The following is a 13,154-nucleotide window of genomic DNA, read 5'->3' on the forward strand; positions in this document are numbered from 1 at the left end:
CCCCATATGAAATTTAAATCATTAATCTGGCATACATTAATTGTTAAAATTAGGTCTAGATTCACTATGTACCGTTTCAACAGGGAGGACATAACCTTTGACCTTGTGAAGACGACAAAACAAAACACGAACGTCAACGTAGTTCTCACTCCGGAGGCGTGGTTACTCTAGTACCTTACTCTAACTTTTGAAAGTGAAGTTTTTTTCAATCAGTCTACAGCTACCTGGCCTAGTGAAATCCTTTATACTTTCACAGGACTGTTTCTTTCCATGTGAGTTTCAATTTGAGCATCTGAAACATGCCATACGTTTTAGTAAGCACACAAATACGGTTGGTAAGTATACATTATAATTAAATTATACACCACTCATTTCGAATTTAGAATTTAAAAGTGAGAAATGTGTATTCATTTCGGATTTTTGATGAATAAAACAGATTTATCGCATTGTATTTTACTACTTGTAAAATGGGAAAGTGTAAATCAAAAATAGCAAATTAAAGTTTGTATGGTGACATTTCAATGTTTGGAAAAAAGACATGTACAGCATTTTTAGATATTCATACAGTATTCTCCAGATACAGACTGGACATGGCACAATTTGATTACTACCAAGTTTATGTTACAAATCGCTTCTTCTTTGTACAATAACAACATTTTAACATATTTCTTTAGTTTTTAAATCTACCGAGTCATAGGCATGGACATGGTCTATATCTTTTCATATTGTTTATCAAGTAGTAAAACATATAAAGCTTGATTAAAAAAAATAAGAACCCAATGACATACCCATTTCTTGTCCATATGGCCACTATAATGTAGTTGTAGTTGCATAACTTCAATGTATGAAATCCAATCCTTCAGTTGCAAATCTCAATCTTGTTGCTTCCAAGAATTGTCAGTGAAGCCATGTTCACTATGAAGTGATACAAGCTTATATTAATGATTATGTGGACTTGACAATTTTCCCCTTTTATGGGTAGAGTCCCTGGATTCCTGTTCTAAAGTAACGTAAGCCAAACACTATAGAAAGCCAGATTTGTACAGGAATAATACAATTCACTTCAAATAGGAAGAAAATGTTAATGACTGCTTCTTGCATTCAAATTTTATTTTACCATCAATTTCAACAAAATTGTTTTCAAAGTGACAAATAAATATATTAAATGAACTTTTCACAGTTTTGCAAAATTTATCTGTGTCTGGTGTATTTAATATTCAACATTTTTCAGAAGAATGATAGATCTCAAATCTAGTCAGCCAGACAGACAGACAGACAGACATACAGACAGACAGACAGACAGACAGACAGACAGACAATATAAATGAATGAAAGAAATCAAACATCATCCCACAATATGATAGAGCACAGGACTGATAAAAGCACTAATGTGTAAAACCAAGTTTTTTGCCTTGCTTCTTTAAATGTACAGGAATGTGGGCCAACAGTGTGTGGGGATGAACACTCAGATCCAGAGTTGATGAATTATCTTGGGGCAAAACTTGTAACTCAACTTGGAAATAACTTGTGAGTATACAATATTTAAAATGAATTTTTTTCACAATCACAGTGCTATGAATGGAATAACAATCAGACAACAATTGTCATATGGTACAAGCACTATTTAGAATCTGTAATTTGAACAAATCATACCATGTTTTGTACCAATTCATTCCTGAAGTGAACTGCTTATAGTAAGATTATTTATTTGAACAAATTATACCATGTTTTGTACCAACTGCGTATAGTAATATTGCTCACTTCAGATTAGGATTCAAATTTAGGTGTGAAAAACAGGTGTGTGGCAGTTATAGAAAATGTTTGTTTAGAACATGGTAACACCAGTTACCTCCATTAGTGGGACACTCACGGCATAATGCGTTAATTTGGCAAATAGTGAGTTTGTTCTAGCAAGCTACTAATTAATGCAAAGCTGATAAACTCAGATAAGACAGTGATATCCGGTAGGAAATAGAAAGAAAAAGTGAGAGGAAACAGTATTTAAAACTTTAATTGAAATATACAGAAAATAATATCAGAAATACTGAAAATATCGCAAGAACAAAATTGATTATTTGTCCTTTTCCCTGTGGCATGACGAAATATATCCATTATGAATACATCTGTGTATCCTGTCTGGTACAATATTGATATGCCATTGTGGAAGTACAGGAATTCATTTTTTTTAAATTTGGAAGAGTCCAAGTTATGTCTGTACAGTTTATTTATCATTTTAGACCAGTTATAAATCTGTATGTATTTTTGGTACTTATGATATGATTTGATTTTGCCAACATTTTGTTCTTGTTTTGTCATGCCTTTCTTTTATAGTTCAGAATACCAGACACCAGATAATGTTCGAATTGTACTCAACAAGCTTGAACAGAAAGGTTACAAAGTGGTGTCAGTATCAGGGATTGGACAAACCTGTATTTGGACCATGAACAAACCTGTCCTGGATGAAACATCACAGCTTCAGAATGGCCAATCATAATCATTTGCATTCTTTTTTTTCAACTCTCTGTCCTCCTGTAGCACATACTATTGCGGAAGATACTTCTAGTCCTAGTAGAATCTAATGAAATGAATATAGCAGTCTGTGTAGAGACCATTCAAAGTTAAAAGTTAACTCAACATTCCAGCATTTACAGCACAAATGCAACCACATCCTGCCTCTTAATCATCCCATGTGAGCTTTGATTATAAGCCAAAGCACAGACAAGTAAAAAAGTGATGTATTCATTGGATTATGCTAGAGAACTTCCAAAGTTACATTGTACACTATCTTTACATCTAACTTTCTTTCATTGCAGTAGATTGAGGTGATGGGTACACGCTTCTCTTGTTACTAATCACACTTCATTAAATTTAAAAGCCACATACTAACTCATTGCACCTTTCTATGCATTTTCTACCAACGTCTGATTTCACAGTCCGGAATATCGATGCCCTGATCCCCCAAGAGTTGTTCTGAATAAACTGGAAAAGAAAGGCTATAAAGCAATTGGAATGACTGGGATAGGTCAGACCTGTATTTGGACAACGTATAAACCAGATATCTCGATGGAAAGACTTGAAACAGAGACTCAGAAGAAAGACTCACAAACGTGATATTGGAAAGGCGTCAGAATTGAACTCAAACAGTATTACTTGTAATCATTCTAACACCTAGGATAATCTCTTGGAAGTTGGGCACTCTGAATACAATTTAACAATGACTGGCTTTTCTCAATTTATTGATGAAATGTTAACAATGCATTCAAATATATGTAGTGAGTCCATAATTTTAAGAGAGACCAAATTTCAAACTGCCTCCAGTCTCCTTATATTCATAATTCACAAGTGGATATGCAAGAAGACAGATTTTCAGGATTTTTTTTAATAGATGATCAAGTCCTAAGTTCTGGACAGATGTGGGTCATGTGGAAATTCCTCTGTGGTACTGTTGTTATAGCAACTATACAATGAACAAGAAACTGTCAAATGTAGAGGAAATCTAGTGTATTGGAACGATTTGATTTATGAAGGTATAAATAGGATTCTGAACTAGGAACATTCATTCATTGCTTCAAACATGCCGACAAAAATGAGGTACACTTAATATTTGTAAACTTAGTGATATATTCCATGAATGAACAGTGCACTTTTGTATGACATGAACCATTTAGAAGTCATTTATATTGTAATGGGAATATATGTGATGTGGTCTACAGTAAATTTGCACACACAGAAACCTGTTACACAAAGTTATCGATTGCAAAAAGAAAATACTGATACTGTAGTGCCACTTTGGTTTGTGATTGACAAGCATTTTCTTGCGTATTTCTCCTTTCCAAGATCTCAATAAACTTCACAGAGGCTTTGGTGTTTTATTTATATTTCTACACAAAAAGACTTTAATATGAGTGTGCACCATCCTATAAACAGATATTGAACATTTAAGGCGACGACATCATAAGTGAAATCTCTTAGTGGTCTGAGGTGAAATGAAACAATGAAAGAACATCATAAAGTTTAAGGAGTTGCATGGTAATGCATGAAGTGAACTCTGTCAAATTAAGTGAAAATTTCAATACAAGCATGTGATTTATAACAGGAACAGACAAGAAAGTGTCATGAAGTATTCCTGTTATTTTTATATGGAATCTTTGTTGTTTTTTACTAGTCAGTGACTTTGCTCTTTAAAGCAAATCATGATCAGGTCAGAAATTGAAGCTAAAAACTTATCACTCTTTAATTATCACAATAAAGATAATTTTATCATCTTCATGTTTTACTTGTATTATTGTAGTTCCGAAGTTCATTAAAAAATATGTACTCATTCCTGGAACAAACACCTGTACATTCATTCCTGGACCAAACACCCATACTTTCATTCCAGGACCAAACAATTGTACTTTCATTCCTGGACCAAACTAGTGTACATTCATTCCTGGACCAAACACTTGTACATTCATTCCTGGACCAAACACCTTTACATTCATTCCTGGACCAAACAGTTTTGCCCTTCTAATAATCAAATCACTGGAAATTGAGAGGGTTCCATGCTTTTATACTCAAGTATAAATTATTCTACATCATATCTCCTTTGAGCAAAACCACTATATTTGAACAGGTGTATTCAAACAACCCCAGATGAGCATTTATAATGTAGCGGTCATGATGGCCATCAGGGCATTTATTGTATCCAAGGGTTACAATTTGTGCTGTGTAAAAACAACGCAATGATCTTGTAACCTCTTCAAGGTATATATTGACATTAAAACAAAATTTAATTAGTTTTACATATTTATCAAATTATAACGAATCAAAAGGTGTTCAGGTCCGGATATTGTTTGGTTATTAAATTACAATATTTATCAGTGTATAAATGTCTTCAAGCCCTGTCAGTCATCTTCCTCCTGCATCTGTTGAATAAGTCGTTTCCTTTCCTCAGCTTGTCTCATTTTCATCAAAGTCACACTTTCATAGTCTCTTTCTGAAAATAAATCATTCTTTTTTTTACTGCCTGAATCTCTGAGAGTCTGTTCTGTTGATTGTTCTGGTAATTTTTCTTGTTCTGCCTTTTTATGTGATGCGGCACGTTTCATCTTTTCAAGCACCATACTCTCAAAGTCTGTACCAGCTGCATCGGCCGAGCACTCCTCAACTGGTTGCTATAATGAAAGTACTAGAGTTAGCATTATTATTACAAGGTAGTTGCATACAGATTGAAGATGAAGACATCTACTTTCAGTTGCATGTAAAGTCATTTCATCAAACACTACACAGTTCATGAAATGTTTGATTCCTGTAAGACAGTTTGATATCACACACACACGCACACACACATTGACAGATGAGTAATCTCTTTCAGTATTATCTCCGAAGTTCCTTTCTTCAATCAATCACAAAGTCTTGAAAATAAATATTTTTGGGGGGTATAATCGAACAAGTGATAAAGTTTTATTCACAGGAAATTATGTTTCTAATAGAGATCAAGTCATACAGGTGATTTACTCATTACTTATTGATAATAAATTACATACATGTATAAATACCTGAGAACTACATGGTTGTAGTTTACTACTTGGTTGCCCTGACAACCATGATATTTGTAATGGATTCGTTGCTATACCAATCTCATTTTTCACAGCCAACTCCTGGAAGAGATAAAATCTGAAATAAGAACTCGATTTATCATACAGATTACTGATATACTCACTGCTGTATGAGCCGACACATATTCCACTATAGCACTACCATTACGTTTACTTGATACTAACAGATTACTGATATACTCACTGCTGTATGAGCTGACACATATTCCACTATAGCACTACCATTACGTTTTCTTGATACTAACAGATTACTGAATGATATACTCACTGCTGTATGGGCTGATACATATTCCACTATAGCACTACCATTAATTATGTTTACTTGATACTAACAGATTACTGATATACTCACTGCTGTATGAGCTGACACATATTCCACTATAGCACTACCATTACGTTTACTTGATACTAACAGATTACTGATATATTCACTGCTGTATGGGCTGACACATATTCCACTATAGCACTACCATTACGTTTACTTGATACTAACAGATTACTGATATACTCACTGCTGTATGAGCTGACACATATTCCACTATAGCACTACCATTACATTTACTTGATACTAACAGATTACTGATATACTCACTGCTGTATGAGCTGACACATATTCCACTATAGCACTACCATTACGTTTACTTGATACTAACAGATTACTGATTTGTCCATACTGGAAGGGAAACAAAAGTAACATGTTACTAAGTTGAATTCTACAGTCTTGTTTATGTTTAATCAGAGACAAGTCTTCCTTGTCTGTGGGTTAATGGCATGATTACTGATTTAGAAAGGAGCTCGGTTCAGAGGATTAACTGGCTATCCTATTCATTTAAACTGTGATGTGAATATTGGTATCTGAGATGTTTTCAACTTTCACTCACTGAGCCGTGTGTGCAGTAATCAGGAATCAGGGGAATATTTTCATTGAAACCAATGTAGAGATTGGATAATGTTGATGTAAAATGACAAGAACTTACTCACAATAAGGTTGAATTTCTATGTTTTGGCCCTAGGACAGTATTTAGTAAATACACTGTTAAGAGTTATTGTATAGACTTCATGAATTTAATATTGTTTAGCTTTAGAAACTACATTCCTCATATCTTACCTTTGAAAACATTTTTAGTAAAATTTCAGAATTGTAACCTCCATTGGTTTGATCTCCTTTCTTACTTTTCCACTTGACTTTCAATTTTGGTGTATCTGTGTTTCTTTCTTCTGGAAAAGAGAAGTGAACAGACTGTCACACACTAGATTTCAATTGGTTGGCAACTGGACACAAGTCATGCAAACTAATGGCAACTGGACACAAGTCATGCAAACTAATGGCAACTGGACACACAGGTAAAATGTGAAATTGCTTCAATCCAGTCTGCTAACAATGTCTAGTACATTTTGCTGTATTTAGTATTGTCAGGCTATAGTAAACAGTAAATGTTTGCAAGGACCAACAAATTATTGTTTATAATACTTAATCATTACAATTTGCTTAGTTAAATATCATTGTTCTATTTCTTTGAAAAATAACAAGAGATAGGAATATGATCTTCCTCAATGTTTTACTGTTGATCACAGTTGGTCTTGAAATATTAGCAATGATTTGTTAACTAACAGGATTATAAGTTGAACTGTAGGAACTCATAGGATGATAAGTTGAACTGTTAGAACTCATAGGATGATAAGTTGAACTGTTAGAACTCATAGGATGATAAGTTGAACTGTTAGAACTCATAGGATGATAAGTTGAACTGTTAGAACTCATAGGATGATAAGTTGAACTGTTAGAACTCATAGGATGATAAGTTGAACTGTTAGAACTCATAGGATGATAAGTTGAACTGTTAAAACTCATAGGATGATAAGTTGAACTGTTAAAACTCATAGGATGATAAGTTGAACTGTTAAAACTCATAGAATGATAAGTTGAACTGTTAGAACTCATAGGATGATAAGTTGAACTGTTAGAACTCATAGGATGATAAGTTGAACTGTTAAAACTCATAGGATGATAAGTTGAACTGTTAGAACTCATAGGATGATAAGTTGAACTGTTAAAACTCATAGGATGATAAGTTGAACTGTTAAAACTCATAGGATGATAAGTTGAACTGTTAAAACTCATAGGATGATAAGTTGAACTGTTAAAACTCATAGGATGATAAGTTGAACTGTTAAAACTCATAGGATGATAAGTTGAACTGTTAAAACTCATAGGATGATAAGTTGAACTGGTAAAACTCATTGGATGATAAGTTGAACCTTACAGAATTATAAGAATACTGTAAGTACCTCTTAATCTCATCTGAGCAGCTTTCTCTTCTTTTATCTGCTGTTGTAAAATTTCTTGCTCTTCTTCAAGTTGCTTAGATCCCTCCTCTCTGAGTCTTTTAATCTGAGTAGAAAGAATACATCTATGATTTGCTACACAACACAATGCTGTATTATGTTTGATAGTGATGAGTGTGAATATCGAAGTGTATTTTCAATTGGAGAAATACACATATATTTAACTACACATTTACCCTCAGCCATTTCTAATCAACAGAAAGAAAATTAAATTTGATTGGCCATGCAAAATAGTAAGTATATTATCTTTGGAAGAATTGTTGAGGACTAAGACGATCTCTTCAATCTGGTACAGGTCAATGGTATATTCAACTGTATACTGTGATACTAGATGTTGTTAAGTGTGGTAATGAAAACAAGGCCTTTGCCCAGTCTACTGCCTGTATGTCAATAAAACAATATTTCAGATGGAAAATTGTTCAATATTTCTCACATACACTTAGCAACTCATTCAATGAATGAAATAAGACATCCATACCACTGAAGCATTGACAACAGTGAGGCTTTCAAATGAACAATGTGCAGAAACTTTATGAAACTAAGAGTTCACTGTCAGTTTCAGTTGAAATTCTTTTGATTGACAATAGCCCACTGTATATTCAATTTTACCTGTTTAAATGATCATATATAACAAAACATGCCTTTTTCATCTACAATATCCTCTACTATTATAGCTGATCCTCATTTACATTCCAGTGTTGAACAACTACCTACAATGTAGCATTTTTCTAAAATTCTTGGTACCTGCAATAAAATACTTTTGCCTGGGCACATCATAAAAATAACGAAGGTTCAATTTCTTGGTCGACACCACATGCCTTCACATGCATTACTATATGAACAAGTGAGAATAAGTCGTCCTTCTTGTTCTATTCTGGCCCTCTAAAAATGAGGTCAAATGCTATTGCAGGCACTGAGAATAAGTCAACCTTCTTGTTCTATTTTGACCCTCTAGCATGAGGGTCAAATGCTATTGCAGGTACTGAGAATAAGTCAACCTTCTCGTTCTATTTTGACCCTCTAGCATGAGGTAAAATGCTATTGCAGGTACTGAGAATAAGTCAACCTTCTTGTTCTATTTTGACTCTCTAGCAGGTACCAAGAATTGATGATACAAAGATTTACTATTGCAGAACTACAAATAACATTGAGACCATAAATACCCCAAATATCTAACAATGAAGTGTATGGCTTTACTCCATTCTAACATGGTGTACTGTCCAAACTCTGTCTTTAGCTTACCTCTTCCTCTAACTTCTTAGTTGCTGCTTCTGCATCTTCTTTTACATCTCTGGCTGCTGCTTCTCTTGCTTCTAAGTCTGTATGCAAATCATATGTAAATCTTTGCTATGAATACACAAACATGATGGTTACATGTGACTCTACTTCCTATGTCATTTCACTTATCACCATTTGTATCTCTGGCAATCAAAGTCCATGAGTAAGTAGAAACATTGAAAGACTTTCCACAAGAAAAGTTTCAGGATGTTCTTGGAGGATATGAGTTGACTGTGTATTCATGCTTTGGTTGCAATGTGGTGTAGTTTATTTATGGTCATATAATAATTTCAACTTATGTACAAGTTTCTCATTTTACCTCAAAAGACTTCAATACAGTACTTTTAGATTTAGTTTACTGAACAACAAATTGTGACAAAGATTGTAGTAACTATCAAATATCACACCACTGAAATACAATGAAGAGATTTTCTTACCTTGTTTAACTTTTCTCCTCTTTGCATCTAAAGCTCTGTTCCTAAGATCTGCTGCCTTCTTTGCTTTTAGTACTTTGTCATAAGCTGCCTGTCAGCAAACAAGTCAAGTTATAAAACAAGAATAAATCTATTATTTCGTAAAAAACATCATTTTACTGTTTTTGTAAAATTTAGTAATTTAGTGAAAGAAATTCTACAGATGATATGACTGGTGGAAACATCTTTCATTAACAGTTGTAGTTTTGAGATCAACTTTTTAGTGACATTTCTTCAAGTACAACTTTTTAGTGACATTTCTTCAAGTACAACTTTTTATTGACATTTCTTCAAGTACAACCTAATATAATATAATTGATTATATATTATACTTACTTTAGCTTCTTTGTCTGTTAGGATTTCCAAGGCCTTAGAAAGCTTTTCCCATTCTTCAGCTAGTTAGTATAAAGAAAGTTTTATCATTTACATGAATTGTGGCCATATGAATGGATACATGGTACATAATAAATGACTACCATGGGTTCTAGCCCCAGGTTTGTTTTGATAAGGACAACAAAAACATAAGATTTGCCATGTAAATTTTTTGCTAATTTGGCAATGATTGAAATACCTTGGCTATGACATTATTAGTTTGATTAATGATTTACAGTGTGTTTTTGGAAAAACACCGTGGTCAATCAATTTTGATGTGTCTTTAGAAAAACATTGTGGTCATCAAATTCAGTGTGTCGTTAGAAAATACTGTTGTTATCAACTTTGGTGTATCTTTAGAAAATACTGTGGTCATCAAATTCAGTGTCTTTAGAAAACACTCAGGTCATCAAATTTGGTGTGACTTTAGAAAACAGTGATGGATCACTTCGTCTCAATTTCATCTCGTTCCATTGCAACTCATCCCATTCAACTCACCCCAGTTTCAACTTGCTCCAATTTCAGTGCATCAGATTTGTGAGCTGATAGCTTTTTTTTATTTTTCATTATGTATTTCACATAAAAAAAATCTGGTTTTCTTTCAAAAATGATGGAGAGATAAACCAAATTGAAAGTCAAGTCATAGTGGATGCATGATATTGATATTCTATACCCTAATGTCTTTTACATGTATAACTATTGAAATCAGGAAACCCAATCATGACCATATCACATTAATCCTAATACAACTTCACTGGCTTCCAGGAATTGATCCGGCCAAACTTTGTACTTAATTTTAAGATGGAAATCAAGATGAATGATGGGCACAAATAGCCGGGGAATAGACCTTTACCTCCTATTGATATGATGCATGTATGCTTCTATCAGTGCATTTCCAATTTTCATACATATACATGTAAATCACATTGCAACGGTCTGCAAATTACTTTACTTCATGATTTTGAAAGGGATTGAGATGAGTTGAAAATGGGATGAGTTAATATTGGGTTGAGTTGAAATCGGGGCGAGTTGAAATTGGGGCGAAGTGAATCGCATTGTTTGAAATCATCAAATTCAATTTCAGAAAACTTTTTGTGTTCGAATATAAAATTCCAACCAACCTGCCCTTGGATTATTAGGGTTCTTGTCTGGATGCCATTTTAATGCCTTCTTCCTATATGCCTTTTTTATCTGTATGTGTAAATAAAAACATCATATCATGCAACATGTCAAATGTGTTAAACACTTTGGTTTATTCTACACTTATTCTCTATGTGAGGAATCAATGTTTGTTGTATTATTGCATGAGTGAGAGTGGTGGTGGCCTATAGTTCATTTGGCATTACTATCAAATAGTTCAACAACAAATAAATCTATGTAGTTAAATACCTTTGCTAATCCCACCACTTTCTTGAATCACTGTATGGACCCCACAGAAAACAAGTCTTTGACTTTGTGGGTTCTCCAAGTAATTCAACAATTTGAGCCAGTTTTTATTTGTACTAAGTGCTGTCAATCTTGTTGTTTTACTGAAACAAACTAAACTACGAGTTGTAGACTAAACCTTTACAGTGAGAGGAAATATTAGTCATTATTGTTTCAAGTCCATTTTCTTCACAACAAATTACAACACATTGAGCCACTTTCCTCTTTAGTCCTACTTTGGCAAATAACCTAACAAATAACCCATGGATATAATAGATCCATGAACAACCTAACGCTTATCTTTTACTTTGGTGTTACATTCATATGTAGGTAAGTTTAATACAAATTCAATGAGTAAGAAATTGTTGTTGTTACTTGTAGTATTTATACGTTACTACTCGATCGTCAATTACAACATTAGTTTCTACATAGTCCTGCTTGCATACGGAGTAAGTCATCCCTTCCGGTGCAGTGTTGAGGGTCATGTCAAGCGACGCTTGACTACGTATGCGACAACCAGTATATAGGTGCTTGTACGTCTACAATACAGATACAGATACAGATACAGATACAGATACAGATACAGATACAGATACAGAGCAGGTACAGATACAGATACAGATACAGATACAGATACAGATACAAATACAGATACAGATACAAATACAAATACAAATACAAATACAAATACAAATACAAATACAAATACAAATACAGATACAGATACAGATACAGTACAGTATAGTAATCTAGACCCGTCCATCGTCTGCAAGCAGGACTGTACGGCGACCACATAGTGACTACGGACGTTACTCTATAATTATATTTGCAACATTACAAGTGTACATTGAAGTCAATACGACGAGCACTTGTCTCTACAAGAAAAAGTAATTGAATCAAACAATTTACCTCATTAGCTGCGGCATCATGTTGAATTTCTAGTAGAGCGTACAAGTCCAAATCTCGTAGCGTACCCGCCATCTTTGAGTTGCGCCACCATCGTCAAATATGCTGTAAACTTATGTTTTTATTGCAACGTCAAATCTCGGTGAATGATCGCTGAGGGCGGAAAAAATTCCCGGGTTAAAATCACTACCAGCCGTGACTTGCCCTACACAATTCACAGTACACATGCTTAAAGCACAGATGTGGAATTTGCCTGTTATTAGAGTAAGAAAAAACCGACCCAATAATACCATTAAAGTAAAATCGTAGTGTAGAGCTCATCATTCACAAAAAAAAATATTTTCAACAGCGATTTTGATAACTTATTGACCTTGAAGAAAAAAATTCGACATAGTCTTGCTCAAGTTCAGAGCCTTCATTATTTTGGTACCGAAACATGAAGTGTATTACTATATTCCAGTAACGTTCATTTCAGCAATATTTTAAATGAACACGTGTACATGGTGAACGCCAAATCTTACTTCTGCTGATTTCATATATAGAACATGTGAGGATAAACTGCTTATGTATCTATCATGTAAAATGAATATAGTAAAAAAATCAAGTAATGAAATGCATAGAGAGTTTTAAAAGATTTCCCAAAGAAAGAAATCCCTGGTGACTAGGACTGATTTGATGCCACAAAGTGGTAAGAGAACCATGTATCATTTTCATCACACTTTCATATATAGGTAACAATGACTGTATTGTGTCT

General features: G+C 33.8%; 2 protein-coding genes across 3 annotated transcripts; one reads left to right on the top strand and one right to left on the bottom strand.

Annotated features, from left to right (window-relative positions):
• Nucleotides 1-120: 120 nt before the first annotated feature.
• Nucleotides 121-4,209, top strand: LOC144452495 (GTP cyclohydrolase 1 feedback regulatory protein-like). Of its 2 annotated transcripts, none has more exons than XM_078143598.1 (3): nucleotides 121-335; nucleotides 1,433-1,527; nucleotides 2,934-4,209. In XM_078143598.1, exons 1-3 carry the CDS (start codon nucleotides 300-302, stop codon nucleotides 3,109-3,111), a joined length of 309 nt encoding a protein of 102 aa, XP_077999724.1. In that variant the 5' UTR covers nucleotides 121-299; the 3' UTR covers nucleotides 3,112-4,209. The 2 variants fall into 2 exon arrangements, with proteins under 2 accessions (XP_077999724.1, XP_077999731.1); XM_078143605.1 differs by having other exon boundaries at nucleotides 2,332-3,063.
• Nucleotides 4,210-4,608: 399 nt separating this feature from the next.
• Nucleotides 4,609-12,475, bottom strand: LOC144453609 (dnaJ homolog subfamily C member 17-like). The gene is made up of 10 exons (XM_078144932.1): nucleotides 12,404-12,475; nucleotides 11,191-11,260; nucleotides 10,034-10,092; nucleotides 9,662-9,749; nucleotides 9,189-9,265; nucleotides 7,890-7,992; nucleotides 6,709-6,818; nucleotides 6,193-6,273; nucleotides 5,541-5,642; nucleotides 4,609-5,144 (listed from the first exon to the last, which is right to left on the bottom strand). The coding sequence occupies exons 1-10, from the start codon at nucleotides 12,473-12,475 to the stop codon at nucleotides 4,887-4,889; spliced, it is 1,020 nt and encodes a 339-aa protein (XP_078001058.1). The 3' UTR covers nucleotides 4,609-4,886.
• Between the last annotated feature and the right edge of the window lie 679 nt (nucleotides 12,476-13,154).

This window comes from Glandiceps talaboti, chromosome 2 (assembly GCF_964340395.1).
Source record: "Glandiceps talaboti chromosome 2, keGlaTala1.1, whole genome shotgun sequence".
Classification (NCBI taxonomy): Eukaryota; Metazoa; Hemichordata; class Enteropneusta; family Spengelidae; genus Glandiceps; species Glandiceps talaboti.

Coding starts and splice junctions, on each gene's coding strand:
- LOC144452495 (XM_078143598.1), top strand. CDS start 300: ATGCCATACGTTTTAGTAAGCACACAAATACGGTTG. Junction 336..1,432: donor TAAGCACACAAATACGGTTG/GTAAGTATACAT, acceptor TTAAATGTACAG/GAATGTGGGCCAACAGTGTG. Junction 1,528..2,933: donor ACTCAACTTGGAAATAACTT/GTGAGTATACAA, acceptor CTGATTTCACAG/TCCGGAATATCGATGCCCTG.
- LOC144453609 (XM_078144932.1), bottom strand. CDS start 12,475: ATGGCGGGTACGCTACGAGATTTGGACTTGTACGCTCTACTAGAAATT. Junction 9,266..9,661: donor GAGGAGAAAAGTTAAACAAG/GTAAGAAAATCT, acceptor ATTTGCATACAG/ACTTAGAAGCAAGAGAAGCA. Junction 7,993..9,188: donor CTAAGAAGTTAGAGGAAGAG/GTAAGCTAAAGA, acceptor CTTTCTACTCAG/ATTAAAAGACTCAGAGAGGA.